The sequence below is a fragment of the Myotis daubentonii genome, chromosome 2 (genome assembly GCF_963259705.1).
Source record: "Myotis daubentonii chromosome 2, mMyoDau2.1, whole genome shotgun sequence".
In the NCBI taxonomy this organism is placed as follows: Eukaryota; Metazoa; Chordata; class Mammalia; order Chiroptera; family Vespertilionidae; genus Myotis; species Myotis daubentonii.
Genome location: NC_081841.1, coordinates 78,298,668 through 78,314,615, shown reverse-complemented (window position 1 = coordinate 78,314,615; position 15,948 = coordinate 78,298,668). Strand labels below are relative to the sequence as shown.

Sequence of the window (15,948 nt, the reverse complement as noted above, 5' to 3'; positions counted from 1 at the left end):
CATATGCAAATTAACCGCCATCTTGTTGGCAGTTAACTGCCAATCTTAGTTGGAGTTAATTTGCATATAGCCCTGATTAGCCAATGAAATTTTACCATTTTTCTCTTTTATTAGTGTAGATGATTGTATTGAGTTGAAATGTAGAGGAATTATTAGAAAATTTACCCTGAATTCAGAACCAGATAAGAGAATTCTTATTTACAAATCTATTATCCATCACTTTGAATAGACTGTTAATTCATCAAATAAAAAATGTTATAATTTTAAAGCATAATTATATACCACTTTAAAAATAAGAAAACTGCTACCAATCTATAATAATAAAAGCGTAATATGCTAACTAGACCAGACAGCCAAATGACCTTCTGGGCGTAGCCAGGGCTGCAAGGGCCAAGGGCAGCCACGGGGAGCGGGCCTAAGCCGGCAGTCAGACATCCCCCAAGGGCTCTCAGACTGTGAGAGGGCGCAGGCCAGGCTGAGGGACCCCGCCAAGTGCATGAATCTTGTGCATTGGGCTTCTAGTCTATAATAATAAAAGCGTAATATGCTAATTAGACCAGACGTCCTTCCGGACGAAGCCACGGCAGGCGGGGGCTAAGGCAGCCACCGTGGTGGTGGCGGCGGCCGAGCCCCTTGCACAAATTTCATGCATCAGGCCTCTAGTTAAATTATAATATGCCATCAGTTGTAAGCCATGTTCTGATTCCAAAGATGATAAAATGTGAAAAAAATGTACAATTTAAAAATTTTGAAATAATTTATCATAATGTGAAACCAGGTTTGACTTTTAGATATAGAAATATTGACTCTCTTCCCCAAAAAATGGAAATTAGTAGTATTAAAAATAACTTCGCATTTATTATCTATACTAGAGGCCCGGTGCACAAAAATTTGTGCACTTGGGGGAAGGGGGGGTCCCTCAGACCGGCCTGTGCCCTCTTGCAGTCTGAGACCCCTCGGGAGATAACGACCTGCTGGCTTAGGCCTGCTCCCGGGTGGCAACGGGCAGGCCCAATCCCTAGGTGCAGCCCCTGGTCGGGCTCAGAGCAGGGTCGATTGGGGAGTTGGGGCACCTTCCCCTGTCATGCACAGAGCAGGGCAGATTGGGAGGTTGCAATGCCACCCTCAGTCATGCTCAGGGTAGGGCCGATTGGGGGGTTGGGGCACCGCCCCCTGTCACACTCAAGGCAGGGTGGATGGGGAGGTTGCGGCGCCACCCCCTGTCACTCACAGAGTAGGGCCCATTATTGGGGTTGGGGCTCCATACCCTGTCATGCACAGAGCAGGGTCAATCGGGGTTGGGGAGCTCCTCTCTGTCATGCACAGAGCAGGGCCGATCAGGGGGTTGAGAAGCTCCCCCCTGTCACTCACAGAGTAGGGCCGATAGGGGAGTTGGGGCACCGCCCCCTGTCACACTCAGGGCAGGGCGGATAAGGGGGTTGTGGCGCTGCCACTCTCACACTCAGGGCAGTGCAGATGGGGAGGTTATGACTCTACCTCATCACACCCAGAGCAGGGCCCGTGGGGGGGGGGGGGTTAGGGCGCCACCCTCTATCACCCACAGAGCAGGGCCAATCAGGTGGTTGGGGCGCTGCCACTCTCATACTCAGGGCAGGGCCAATGGGAAGGTTATGGCTCTACCCCGTCACACACAGAGCAGGGCCTGTGGGGGGCGGGGGTGTTGGGGCCCCGCCCCCTGTCACACACAGAGCTGCAGGGCGATCAGGGGGTTTGGGCGTTGCCCCCTGTCACGCTGATCCCGGTGCCGGGAGGCCTCGTGGGTCTGCTGATCCCGGTGCTTGGGAGGCATATTATCCTTTTACTATATAGGATAGAGGCCTGGTGCATGGGTGGGGCTGGCTGGTTTGCCCTGAAGGGTGTCCTGGATCAGCGTGGGGGTCCCCACTGGGGTGCCTTGCCAGTCTGGCTGAGGAGATGATGGCTGTTTGCAGCTGGTCACACACCCTTCAGGGTGGGGGGTCCCCACTAGGGTGCCTGGCCAGTCTGGGTGAGGGGCTGAGGGCTGTTTTCAGGCTGGGACTGAAGCTCCCAACCGCTCTGTTTTTTCTTTTTTTATTCTGGGCCAGCTTTAGCTCTGAGGCCTCGGCTACTGAAAACAGGTTTCTGGCCTTTGTTTACCGTCTGTATTTGATACAATGTTGCGGTCCAGCTGGCTGAAGCTCCGCTGAGTAAAGCAGGTTTCTGGGGTTTTTTTAGCTTCTTTATTCACAACATAGTTGCTGAGAGTTGCAGCTGAGAGGCCGGCAAGTCAGTCGGGGAACGTTGGAGTCCTCCGTCACTGAAGCAAGCAAGCCTCCCTGTTCGCATCAGCTGCCTGGCTGCCGGCCGCCATCTTGGCTGCCAGTTAATTTGCATATCTCGGCCCTACTCTGTGAGTGACAGGGTGATTGGCCAATGGGAAGGGTAGCAGAGTGACACTAATTACCATGTTTCTCTTTTATTAGTGTAGATATATATAAAAGCCTAAGTGACTGTTACGACCAGTTGACCAAACGACCGGTCACTATGATGCACACTGATCACCAGGGCACAGACGCTCAATGCAGGAGCTGCCCCTTGGCATTTCCACAGCCAACCTCCCACTGCTGGCCAGCCTCCTTTGGTCCCTCCCACTAGCTGGCCAGTCCCAATTGGCCCCGATAACCAGCCAGTCCAAGGGATCCCACCCGTGCACGGCACCAGGCCTCTAGTATATTATAAAAGTTGATTAGATAACAAATGAGGGAGAATGTTATCTACTATTTGGACTATCAAGTTAATATATAGTAGGATGTGTGTTGATGTAAGTTGTGAAAGCCTATAATAAAGATTTTGACTTAAACTCATCTTTTGAAGATATGAAACCAGTTCTACGTCAGCTAGTGATCGGTATGATTCCTTGCTGGGTCGCTCTGGATCATACAGTTACTTAGAAGAAAGAAAACCTTACAGTAGCAGGCTAGAAAAGGATGACTCAACTGACTTTAAAAAGGTACTTGGGTTATTTAGTTTAATTTAAAATAATCTGTTTGTTAAGATATATATGTTGAGATATTCCTAGAAACTCATAATGAAATCAATATCTTACTCTAATTTTTAGTTTGGAGCAATTGATGGTAAGTAAAATATAAATAGCTGTTCATTTGTTTGTTTTTTAAAGGAAAGGGGAAAGTGCTCAAGACTTTATTTTACATTTAAGTGTCTCAGACCAGTAACTCTGATACTGTGACTTAGCTGAAAAGAGGCTTTGGGGCAGGGTGTACGTGTGTGTATACAAGCATGTACACACACTTCTTTATTTGTTACTAGGAAGCAGCCAAAGAATGCAACTTTTGCTAGGAGAATATAGTTTTTCCTAGTAAGTCAAAAACTGTGGTAGCTCAACTGCTGTTAATGATTAAGGGGGAAGTAATTAAGAAATAAATGGAAAGTCAATAATCGAGGATTCTGATTGTCACAATTCTTCATATTATGAGCTTGGAATAAACCTGATGAAGTATGTTGGGGAAAAAGAAGGCTTGTAGAATTTGTATATGTTCCCAGGTATTTGGCAGCTGTTTGAATTACCCACTTTCTTACAAGCCAAACCAGAAAGGTTAGTTTTCATTATGAATAAGATTCAGTCACTTTTCTTTTTTTCAGTAAAGAAGTGAACACTGAACTGTGTTACAGGAGTGAACTTCCACTCATGGGCAATGTAGATGGAGATATTGTCCCTGCTTGTATGGGTATCTTCCATGTATTGGGAGAGACAGACATTACAATCATACTAATGTATGTATACCTTAAAACAAGTATTCTGAAACAGTTTTATAAAGTGTTAACAAAGTTATATAAAGTTTTATACAGTAAGGAAACAGTTTTATAAATGAATCTATAAAGGAAAGTGTCAGTGCCTGACAATGGATTTCCTAAGGAAGTGAAACTGGAGCAAAAGAACAGGAAGATGATTAGTAGTTAACTGGCAAAAATGGGAGAGAAAAAAGTGTTCCAGAGAGAGTGAACTGCAGGCACATAAACCTGATGGTGGAAGGGTACGTGATACATTGAAGTAGTTAAATTTTCATTAGGGCTAGTTAACGGAAGGGATGGTGGTATGAGATTGCAACTAGATGTGTAGGCTGGGACAAAAACCATATGGTGCTTTACAGGCTATTTTAAGGATATCCTTATACTGAGAACATTGGGATGCCATTAGAGGGTTTTTAATGTATTAAATGGAGGTGTTAATGGAATGGTTGGTATATGAAAATTGAGATTGTCATTTTGAAAAGTTAATTTGCTGCTACATACAAAACAGATTAGATGGAGGTCAGGAGAGTAAGTCTAGCATTAGAATAGTTTAGCTAAGAGAATATTATCGCCATTTTTCGTGGTTGTAGTAGAGATAAGAGAAAAAGAAGTAGTAAATTCAGGCATTCTGTGAGTATTCAAGATATATTTCACTTGTCTTTTAACTTTAGAAAAAATAATACAAATATAATGATAAATGCAATTGATACTTCTCACTATCAGGAATTGAAGAGGGCATGATAGGCAGAAAAGCTCATAGACCACAAGTAAAAATCACAGTGTCTCCAGAGCTCCAGCTATTACTGTGCAGTTACTGTCCCTCTTTATCAGAAAACTGAATTTCTTTAATGAATACTCAAAAGTCTGACTTTTTAGTGCTTTTATTTTAAATACTAGAGTTAGTTTCTAAGAGTTTATATAGAACAAATATACCTGTGTAATCAAAACTGTCTGCATTGCAACCACAAAGCATTAAAATATATTTTAATGTATCCTTTAAAACCTCATGTTACCTTAATCTTTATATACAAGTTTTAATATTGTGAAGTAATCAATAGGAAAAGTAACTAAACTATTAGGGCACAAAAGTAATTTGTTCTTCTTCCCTTATTTTTGTAGCTTTATGAACAAATTCTAGCTGAAAATGAAAAGCTGAAAGCACAGCTACATGATACAAACATGGAACTGACAGATCTTAAATTGCAGTTGGAAAAGGCTACCCAGGTTTGAACCTTTTTCCTTCCGTTAGTCTATAGGCAATGGTTGTGATTTATTCTATCCAAAAGATTACATTGCAGTGTTCTCTAGTGTTCTAAACATAAGTTTGGTTACTGATAATAGCTTATTTATTAGTCAGAAAGAAACAATATAATACAGCTTAATGATCATTTTATCTACCTTTTTTTTAAAGTGAATTGAAAATCTAGAAGTATAGCCTCATAATGGAAAGTCTAAATATTTTTAAGCCTTTTAATACTTATGTAGTACATGAAGGATTTAAGTGCTTATTTCCAGAATACCAAATGTAGCAAAGCATTGAAAGCATCTATACAGAATCTCCTTAAAGTTATAACATTTCTTTATAATAATTTTTATTCATTATAAATATTTCCTATTCAAAAAATGGTGATATGATATAGTAATACTGGAAGAAGATAATTGTAGTTATAACTCATTTTGCCTTCCTTCTATGCAATAGCCTAGAGGAGAGTATTTTAGACAAGAAAATTGGGATAGCTAAGCAGAATTAAAAACCTTGTTCATTTTTTCTAAGATGTGTAGGGTCTAGGAATTGTTTCCCAAGCTCTTTCTTGGAACACTAGTCCTGGGAGACAATAATAGGCACATTCCCTTCTCCTCCTCCTGCCCCCACTTCAAAAAAAAAAAAGAAAGAAAAAGCTTTGTGATCCAAGAAACTTGGGAAATACTATATATTCTACATCTCAGAGATTTTACAGGGTCTATTTATATGTCAAAGGCTCTAAGGGATCCTGTCATTGTTAAGAAAACAAACTTGTTTAAATTTCACATGGGATTTTTTAGCATAAGCACATTTCTGCAGTACAACTCTTAGAATCCAGTTTGAAAACACTGATTAAAATTCGATAAATTATACTGCATACTTTCTTTGGCTCCTTTTTTTACACTCATCTTTTTCATAATTTTTAAAATTAATTTTCTGTGTTGAACTTGTACTTGTTACCACTTTTTATTTTTGCTGTTAGCCATTATTATGTTGTAAAGCAGTTGTCTATGCAGAATGCAAGCTGTGCTAAAATTCTAGGGCCCAAGCTAACCTTATGAGGTTATGAAGGCTCTTCAGATTTTATTAATTAATGAGACTTTACTGTAAAGATACACAGAACAAACCAAGCAAACAAACTTTAGACACAGATAAGTATGGTGCTTACTAGAAGTAAATGGGGTCAAATACAGGGTGACAGAAGGAGACAAGATTTTGGGTGGTGAGCAATATACATTTGATGTATTATAGAATTGAAATTCATATAATGTTACTAACCAATATCAGCCCAATAAATTTAATTTTAATAATGGGAGGGAGCCCAGCTGGTGTGGCTCAGTGATTGAACGTTGACCTATGAACCAGGAGGTCATGGTTCAATTCCCTGTCAGGGCACAAGCCCGAGCTCAATCCCCAGTATGGGACGTGCAGGTGGCAGCTGATCAATAATTCTCTTTCATCATTGATGCTTCTCTCTCTGAAATCAATAAAAATATATTTTTTTAAAATTAAAAAGTAGGGGGGCGGGAAAGATAGACAGAGAAGTAAATGAACACATTTCATAGTGACATTTCAAAAACTTAGAATGTTATACAAGTTAAAACTTGCTGGCTTATCCTTAAGCTTCATAGTAAACTGGAATGTCATCATTCTTCAGGTTACATTAGTAGCTTAATGAGCCTCTGTACATGAAAATATAACTAGTTTTCTGAAAATAGTTTTAGGTCTAGAGATTTGGTAACTATTATTCTACTAAAAATCTTGAAGTTTAGGTGTATTTGATAGTATTTAGCCAATGAACTCTAGAATCCTTGAATCCTGCCTTAGCTCAGCCACCTTCCTCCATATACAGTCTCCAAGGGAGGGAAATAGGTTAACTTACCAGAAACTGGTTTTTTGTTGTTGTTGTTGTTTTAAATATATTTTATTGATTTTTTACAGAGAGGAAGGGAGAGGGATAGAGAGTTAGAAACATCGATGAGAGAGAAACATCAATCAGCTGCCTCCTGCACACTCCCTACTGGGTATGTGCCCACAACCAAGGTACATGCCCTTGACTGGAATCCAACCTGGGACCCTTGAGTCCACACGCCTATGCTCTATCCACTGAGCCAAACTGGTCAGGGCCAGAAACTGGTTTGATAAATTTTGTCAAATGTCAATTCACCACATTTACTAAATCTGATTTTAATATAACATCAAGAATATTTATCAGAAATATTAACAAAAGTTGATGTTTTTAACCTAAGAAATTGGTAAATGAATCATAAAATTGCTAAAATGTTGTTATATGGGAAAAAATCCCCAATAAAATACTAATTTTCAATCTAAAACTTATTTAATGTCTACTTGATGGCATTGTTCCATCTATTTCTGATTTATTCCAGGTGCTTTTGAATGTAATTTAATTCTTCAATCTTTTAAGCATTCTTAGGATTCATTTCATGTTCTGAACTGGTATATATATTAGCCTTTGTTTTAAATTTCTTGCAATTAAAATATAAATTTAAATTTCAGAAAGAAATAAGGATTAGCTGAAACAGTTTCATCATGATAGAAATTCTGAATTTGATTTATAACAATAAACAACTGAAATAACACACACACCCTGTTTATTTTCCATTACACTTATATCCCTTATATATTTCTTACTTTTCTTGCAGAGACAAGAAAGATACACTGATAGGTCACTATTGGAAATGGAAAAAAGGGTAAGTGTCCATTTTATTGAATACTAGAGGCCCGGTGCATGAAATTCGTGCAAGAGTAGGCCTTCCTTTCCCCAGCTGCCAGGACTGGCTTCCCTCGCAGCCCCTGCTTCATCCTGAAGGCCATCTGGAAGGACGTTGGACTGATTAGCATATTACGCTTTTATTATTATAGATCATTTTCCCATTTTATTGTTTTGTGTAAGCAACAGTTCTTTTCCCTTTAGTTTTTGTGGATGGTAGTTTTAATGAGTTTAAATTAGTACTCTTAAATTTAATTAGAATGTTTTCTAGCTTACCTTCTTTGGGGTGTCTGTGGGGTATCTGTAGGTGTGAAATTGTCTTATTAAATAAGACTTAATTTGTCATATTATTCTTTTAATTGATTAAAAATATATTGCCTTAATTCTGAAATGTAAACACACATTATGATAGTGAATCTGATATTTTTGAGATGCCATTTATCTCTTTGGTTTTTATAGTAATATACTGAAAACATTGTAATCATGCATACATTTAGTTTAATTCTTTGCAAAATTAAAATACTTTCATTCTTGAAGTAATTTTTTTAAAGCTTCAGTGAGCATCAAATTTTCAAATTCTTTTAAAAGTTAATTTAATAATATTTATTTCATTTTGAGTTTAAGTATTTTACTTAAGTAAAATCTTTTAAACAAAAAAATGATTATAAGGAAATTCTTTTACCATTTTATGTCTTTCTAAATTTTTTATCTGGCTCTAATATATTCACTTTCATTTCTCTCTGTTTATTATTTTTATTGCTCAGGGTCATAGGAATAACTCTACAAGTTTAGTCTGAGCAGTTGAAAATGTATAAAAGATCAAAAGTGAAAGGACAAGTGCTCTAAGAGTATCTATAATGCAAGTGAGTGGTGACTTGTAAGGTTTCAAGCAGAGAAGAAATTACATCCTGGGCATATATGATCTCTAGATCAAAGAATAAATAATTAGAAGCAGTTGATATAAAAACATTTTCTCTCATTCCATTTTAAAAATAGCCAATTTACCATTCTGACTGAAAAAAGAGAGAGAGAAATGATACTAAAATACAGAGTCAGAGTACATAAATAAACAGTCTGTTAGTGTCTGTGCCATTTACTAAATTGTATCTTGAAATAACTACTTGTTTTATTATGCTTTCAGCAGTTTTAAAAAGTTATGTTCTAGACCATTTTGTTGTTGTTGTTAATCCTTGCCCAAGGATATTTTTCCATTGATTTTTAGAGAGAGTGGAAGGGAGGGGGAAAGACAGAGCAAAAGAAACATCCATGTGAGAGAGACACATCGATTGGTTGCCTTCTGCACACACCCCAACCAGGGGAGGGGATGACCAGAGCAGGGGATTGAGCCTGCCACTGAGGTATATGCCCTTGACTGGAATTGAAACCAGGACCTTTCAGTCTGCAGGCTGATGCTCTAGTGGCCACTGAGCCAAATCAACTAAGGTTGTAGATGGTCGTTCTCAACCTGTGGGTCATGACCCCTTTGGGGGTCGAACGACTCTTTCACAGGGGTCGTCTAAGACCATCAGAAAACACATATATAATTACATATTGTTTTTGTGATTAATCACTATGCTTTAATTATGTTCAATTTGTAACAATGAAGATACATCCTGCATATCAGATATTTACATTACGATTCATAACAGTAGCAAAATTACAGTTATGAAGTAGCAACGAAAATAATTTTATGGTTGGGGGTCACCACAACATGAGGAACTGTAATAAAGGATCACAGCATTAGGAAGGTTGAGAACCACTGTTCTACCTGTGGTCGGCAAACTGCGAGCCACATGCGGCTCTTTGGCCCCTTGAATGTGGCTCTTCCTAAGCCTTAGGAGTACACTAATTAAGTTAATAACAGTGTACCTACCTATATAGTTTAAGTTTAAAAAATTTGGCTCTCAAAAGAAATTTCAATCCTTGTACTGTTGATATTTGGCTCTGTTGACTAATGAGCTTGCCGACCACTGTTCTAGACCATTTAAAAAAATTTTGGTGCCCTGGCCAAGTGACTTAGTTGGTTAGAGCATTGTCCTGTTGCACTAAGGTTGCAGGTTTGATCCCTGGTCAGGGCACATACAGGAGTCAACCAGTGATTACACAAATACGTGGAACAACAAATCAATGTTTCTCTCTCTCTCAAATCAGTCAATAAAAAAGTGTGTGTGTCTTTGTGTGTGTGTATGTGTAAACTATTTGTATAACTAATTGCTAAAATTTGAATCACTTATTTTATTAAATTTAATATTATATTCTTTCACAATAGAACTATTATTGAATTTTATATCTAACATGTAGAAATAAAAACCACTCCTCTGTTATCCATATTATGGTTGAGATGAAAAGGCAGATAACTTAATCAAAACTATATACTTATTACAAAAAATTTAGCAAAAGAAAAAAATAAAATCATCCATCACCCTTTGATGAGAGATAACTGATATTTTTATGTTTATCCTAAGCTTAGGCACACGATACATATTTTTGTTTTCTGACATTCTCACCTGACCTCTTCTGTCTGTCAAATGCAGATAAGTTACAAAGTAGCTAATTCATTCTCAATTTAACAGACATTGACAGTCATAGTATTAATAATAACTACTAACACTCCTTCAGGACTTTCTTAAGTGCAGATTCTGGGGTAAGCACTTTACATGCATTTTCTCATAACCATATTTTTAATGTTAGTAAGTTTATTTGTCAGACATAAGAAGTTCCTATAACTTTATGGTTGTCAGTTGGGCAACAAGGCAATTTAGTATGGTGTTCTTGTCTTTATCACTAAGTAGTTAAAATCTTGAAGTCACCTAATAAAATTGAGGGTGGTGGGGCAATTACTTATCAGTAGGAGAAAATATGCTATTATGCTATTTCTGGTATTTCAAAAATTTATAAGAATTAAATATGACATATGTCCTAGTATTTTGAGAAGTTCATTGTTTTTTATAAATTTGTCGTAGCTATATTATTAACTAGGAGAAAGGTCTGTTTATGAAAATAACATGCTGATAATAGAATAACATGGTACTTATCAAACTAGTAAGATTTCATCTATTTTTTTAAATTACATACCCTTAAAAACATTAACATTTACAGTAAATCTACTGATTCACTAAATATGAACATTAATTATTAATCTGGGAAAGAATGTCTTGGAAGTAGTTTCGGTATAATTAAAGTAATTGAAATGGTTTGTATCTGAAAGGTGACCGGCAAGAGTCAGTATCTTCTGGGCGGTATGACCTAACCAAAGTTTTACAGCACATTAATTATCGCTGCTTGCTTTTTTGCATAACACCCTAGAATGCTTATTATTTGAGGGAGTATAAAACAGTACACTGCAAAAATGTATGTTGCCTTTGCCCGTCACTCTTTGAAATAAGGTAATGTAAAATAAAATGCTGCAGTTGCTTTTTCATTAGATTCACTGCATTAATGCTACACAGTATCATTAATGCTACACACTGAATAAGCTTTGAAGTCAATTGGGTAAATAATGGCTAGTAAATAATTTGGGTGGAAGAGATGAACTTCTCTTAAATCCTATGGAAATTTTAAAGTACGGGTATTTTAGGCACGTTTGCTCTTGCTTTTCTGCTTCTAACACTATAGAATAATTGCATCTTTGTGTGAGTTTTTTGTGTTTTTTTTTTTTCCTATACAATCCTAAGTCTTCAGTATTGGTTTACTCTATCCTTGCATTTTACGTGAGCTAAAATAGTTTGAAGATGTTATGTAGCATCTTACCAGAAAGTCAAAGCTTTAAAGAAAGAGCTTATAGAAAGTAATGCAAATAATGACTTTCATATTTCTTTCTCAAATATTGGAAAGCTCTTTACACATCACTGGCATCACACCTTTTTCTACACTGCTCCTGATTTGATTTTTGATTCTCAAGTGGCACTATTTCACAATTTAGAAGAGAACATAAGAATATAATTATTATATACTTAATATTGTTCTTTTAAATTGACCTAGGAACGAAGAGCTCTAGAAAGAAGAATATCTGAAATGGAAGAAGAGCTCAAAGTAAGTATAAACCATGCTACTTATGAGACATAGTGCTGTTTAGGAACTCAAATTTTACAGTACTGTTATAGGTGTTATGTTCACAGTAATTGTTCTCAAGGCTGTTTATGCAATTTGTGATTTTATCTATATCCAAGCTTCTCTTTCTTCCTAAATCCAGATCGTAGGTGGACTAGAAAAGTACTTAACACATATATCTTTTCGTTAATGAATTTTTGTGGAACTTTTGATGTTCAATACAGAACATATTAGACAATAATGACTATAAGATTTGGGATTCATTATTTGTTCTTCGTATTCACATGCTCTGTTTCTTGGAGAATAAATGGTGGAGACGTTTCAATATAAAAATATTCTCCTTTGAAAATAAAGGATATTAAAATAGTAGACAAGCAGAGCTATATTTTATCAAGTTCTGCATTTCCTATGGAAATAACTATTTGTTTTGTATGTTGGGAGGAACACTTTTTGCAGAAAAAGAAAAAACAGCATAGTTAATTCATTAACTCTTATCACATTGTCTTGCATAAAATATCTCTTTCACACTATGAATTAGAAACTAATGAATAGGAAGTTGGGCCCATAGAACTAGAATTTCAAGATTTAAGTGTTTTAGTATTAAATTATTTGATTACTTCATAGAACATTATTATTGAGTGCCTTTTCGACAGATTTTTTGGATTTTATTTGCTTATGTATTTTGTTTGATATGGAATTTTAGGACTACACTGTATATCTTTGTAGAGCTCATGGAATATTTTTTAAGAATTAATTTTTTCTTATATTCATTGTCTGTGATTCTTTATGTTTTTATTGTATTCTTTTCCATTTTCTTATTTTTTATTTTTATTTCTTTATGTTCTGATTCCTGCAGAACCTGCATCAAATAAAGCAAATTCAAACTCTGAGAGAGTTAAATGAACGACTGTTGACTGAGAATAGGGCCTTGACAAGAGTGGTAGCCAAGCGCTCAGGGTTGTGTAGGAAACTGCAGTCTGTGAACCTATAATTTATAGTTTCATCATTTCTTCTTGGTAGAGCCAGGCAGGTGTTTTTGTATTAGTAAGCGTGTCTTGAGTTCACTTTTACAAATTAATGCCATTTTGTCTGGAGCTTATCATATAACCTTAATTATGCATGGCTTCTCAGAATGTTAGAAAGTGTCACTAATTCTGTATTTAAACTACAGTAAACTTAGAGAATGATTTTGGAATTTAAGTAAAAGACTTGTCTGCACTTTCACAAAGCTTGTACACATTTTGGCTCTACAAATATTAAATTCTTAACTAGAAAGAAAATGGAACATAATGTAACGTGTTGTACACATAATATATGTTGAAGATGAAGATTAAGCATGCATCATCTGTTTTCCAAAATGTCACTTTCAGTAAGGACCATCTTAATATTCACTTAGTTCTCTTAATACATAAACTTCATACATAAACTTCAGATTACTGTATTTTATATCCATACATTTCGAACACAGGTAAGAATTGGTTGGGTCCACATAAAATTTAACTTTTCATATAGATTTTGCTTATATTTTGCTAAATATCTTAAAAAGTATGCTTTAATGTCCAAAATATAAGCTGTTTCATTTCCTAGCAAATCTAGCAGAGCACATGTAATTTAAATCATTCTACTTGGTGGAAAATCCATGTCATTTTACAATATTTTCACCCTCTCGTTCAGTTTGTCTGCAAAAAGAAGATGGATTTGCTTTATTTTGAGAATGTGAGGGTGTGTTTCTCTGTTTGCTCCAAATAACTGGTTATTTTTCTATTCTTGAACATTTTTATAAATACAGGCTTACTACTTTTGCTTATATGTAATTTTATTCTATCTCATAATAGTAATAATTGCTTTGTTGTCATTTAATGAGCACCTAGTTTCGGACATTGTACTAGGTACTTAAACTTAGTACCATATACGAATCCTTTAAAGAATTTTAAAAATTTAGAACAAGTCTAACTCCCTCAAATCTTTCCCAAATATGATGATTTTTTTGTGAAATATCTAAGTGTTATGGTTTGAGCTCTGAAGTAAATTGAGCAAAAAGCCTTGGTTTAATACTGATAGGAACTCTTAAAAGGAGCTCCCTTTCAGCTCCATTTTAGCCTAACAAAAACAGGCTTCCTTTTTCCTGGCTGTTCTAATATGGTGTGCTTGTGGGTCATAATATCAAGTGACTTAGTACATTTTAACTGATAACTTTGGGAGAATAAGCTGTTCATTCCATCATTTATTCAACTAATGACCTTCACAAGTTGGGGGTTGGTTTTTTTTTTACGTCCTGCTATATGTTTTAGCCACTAGGAAAATATATAACTGACAAAGCTTGTTCATGTGTCTTGTGGTGAAAATATAACATTTATTAAGAATAATATTTTATATTTTTACTGAGGAAAAACTTTTTCTTCATTTTTCCCCTTATAGATGTTACCAGACCTAAAAGCAGACAACCAGAGGCTAAAGGACGAAAATGGGGCCTTGATCAGAGTTATAAGCAAACTTTCCAAATAAAATAAAAAGCAGCAAATAACAGAATTGCACATATTAGTAACCCAGTGGACCATAATTGACAGTCACTGGAAACCTGGAAAGAGTCTTTGGAGACTGTCATTTCTGGATATCCTGCCAAATGCCCTCTTATCTTGGAGTTTTGTTTAAATTTTCTGGGTTTGTTTTTTGTTTTGTTTTTTCTTGTATCAAGACCATTGTTTCATGTTAATGCAGCTGCTGAGAAGATTTTTTTAAAAGACTGAGAAAACTTGTTTACAGCTCCAGCATATAAGGAAAGTGTTCAAGGCCAGATATGCCTCAGATATTTAACCAGTAAGCCTTAGTTGTACATAAATACTTTTGTGTCAACAAAAACTTGCAGCTCTCACAGAAGACAGTTATTCAACATTTTTGATGTGCCACCGTTTCCAGTTTTTCGATATTTAAATTTTTTTTGCTTTACATTTAAGTTTGGGTTTGTATGTTTTTCCTTGTAATGCTTCATGTGGCAGACTTTTCTATGTTTTCACGGCTTTTTCACTTACAGAAAAGAACACTTGCTCTTCTGAGGTCATTGTCATGTATTAGGCTCATGTATTAGGCGGATGCTGTGTTGTGTCCCACCTGGAACTGAACTGCTTGGTGGAACATTTGCTTTCACTATTTGTGCAATATTGCATTTATTTCTTATATGAATGCTTTAAAGTCAGTTGAGGTTAGGTTCTTTTAAGTCCTGTTTTCTGCCTTCATTGGTCACTTTTTTGTTTTTGTTTGTTTTTTATTATTGTAGTACAAGATGTTAGATTCTATAACCTTCACATTCATTTTAGCAGGTACTGAGTGATGCTGTATATATAAATAAGTGTATTGTTTTGATTTTTAGAACACCATGGCATGCTTGACTATTTCTTATTTCAAATGTCTGTTAATGCAAAGTAGGCTACTCCATCATAGTGTTAAAAACTGAATTTGCTAACAATGTGATATAAAGACTTTAAAAGTAACACATTATGTGGAGCCCTATCTTTATAAAAGTTTTCTACTGTAAAGTGCTTTTACTCTTATTTTCAGTTTTTGATAGTATTCAACCATAATTAAAGTTGCATAAGATAATTGCTTCACATTTCACATACTGATATTTATCTGAGTGCTGTCTAAAACTGTTGTGCTAGCCAAAGTAATGCTATGAAATCATTTGCAGACTTAACCGTGAGTTAATGTTAAATGCACTGTTATTGCCATGTGAAGAGGCATTGACTTCTATACCACCATGATGTTCAGACCATTTTATACATTTCAGTGGCCTTTAAAAAAAAAAAAAAAAGTAAAACCAAGTACATAATGGAGATGGCTTTTATTTGGACAAATAGCTTTTATATTTTCATTAAACCATGCAAAAAATATTACATCTTTCGGGCACATAACTGTCTCCTTAACCACTGAACAGTTCAGCCATTTGAATAAATTGTACATTGTAAAGCTTATAGTAGCTAATTGTAATATTGATTGTATTGTATACTATATCAAATGTGAATTTGTACCCCTTCATTTTAAAAGGTCATTGTGTTCTACTGCCTATTTTAGATTACTTTGGGGTTGGGAAAAGGTGTTTTGGTAAGCAGGATTTCATGTCCTCTCTCTCGATTGG

General features: G+C 36.0%; 1 protein-coding gene across 1 annotated transcript in view; it reads left to right on the top strand.

The window, feature by feature from the left end:
* PPP1R12A (protein phosphatase 1 regulatory subunit 12A) overlaps nucleotides 1–15,630 on the top strand; it is a 150,147-nt gene extending 134,517 nt beyond the window's left edge. The window contains exons 22-26 of the mRNA XM_059681167.1: nucleotides 2,857–2,992; nucleotides 4,912–5,016; nucleotides 7,699–7,746; nucleotides 11,748–11,798; nucleotides 14,235–15,630. Coding sequence (XP_059537150.1) covers nucleotides 2,857–2,992; nucleotides 4,912–5,016; nucleotides 7,699–7,746; nucleotides 11,748–11,798; nucleotides 14,235–14,321 — 427 coding nt within the window. The 3' untranslated portion in view covers nucleotides 14,322–15,630. The remainder of the gene's footprint in view (nucleotides 1–2,856; nucleotides 2,993–4,911; nucleotides 5,017–7,698; nucleotides 7,747–11,747; nucleotides 11,799–14,234) is intronic.
* The last annotated feature ends 318 nt before the right edge of the window (nucleotides 15,631–15,948 follow it).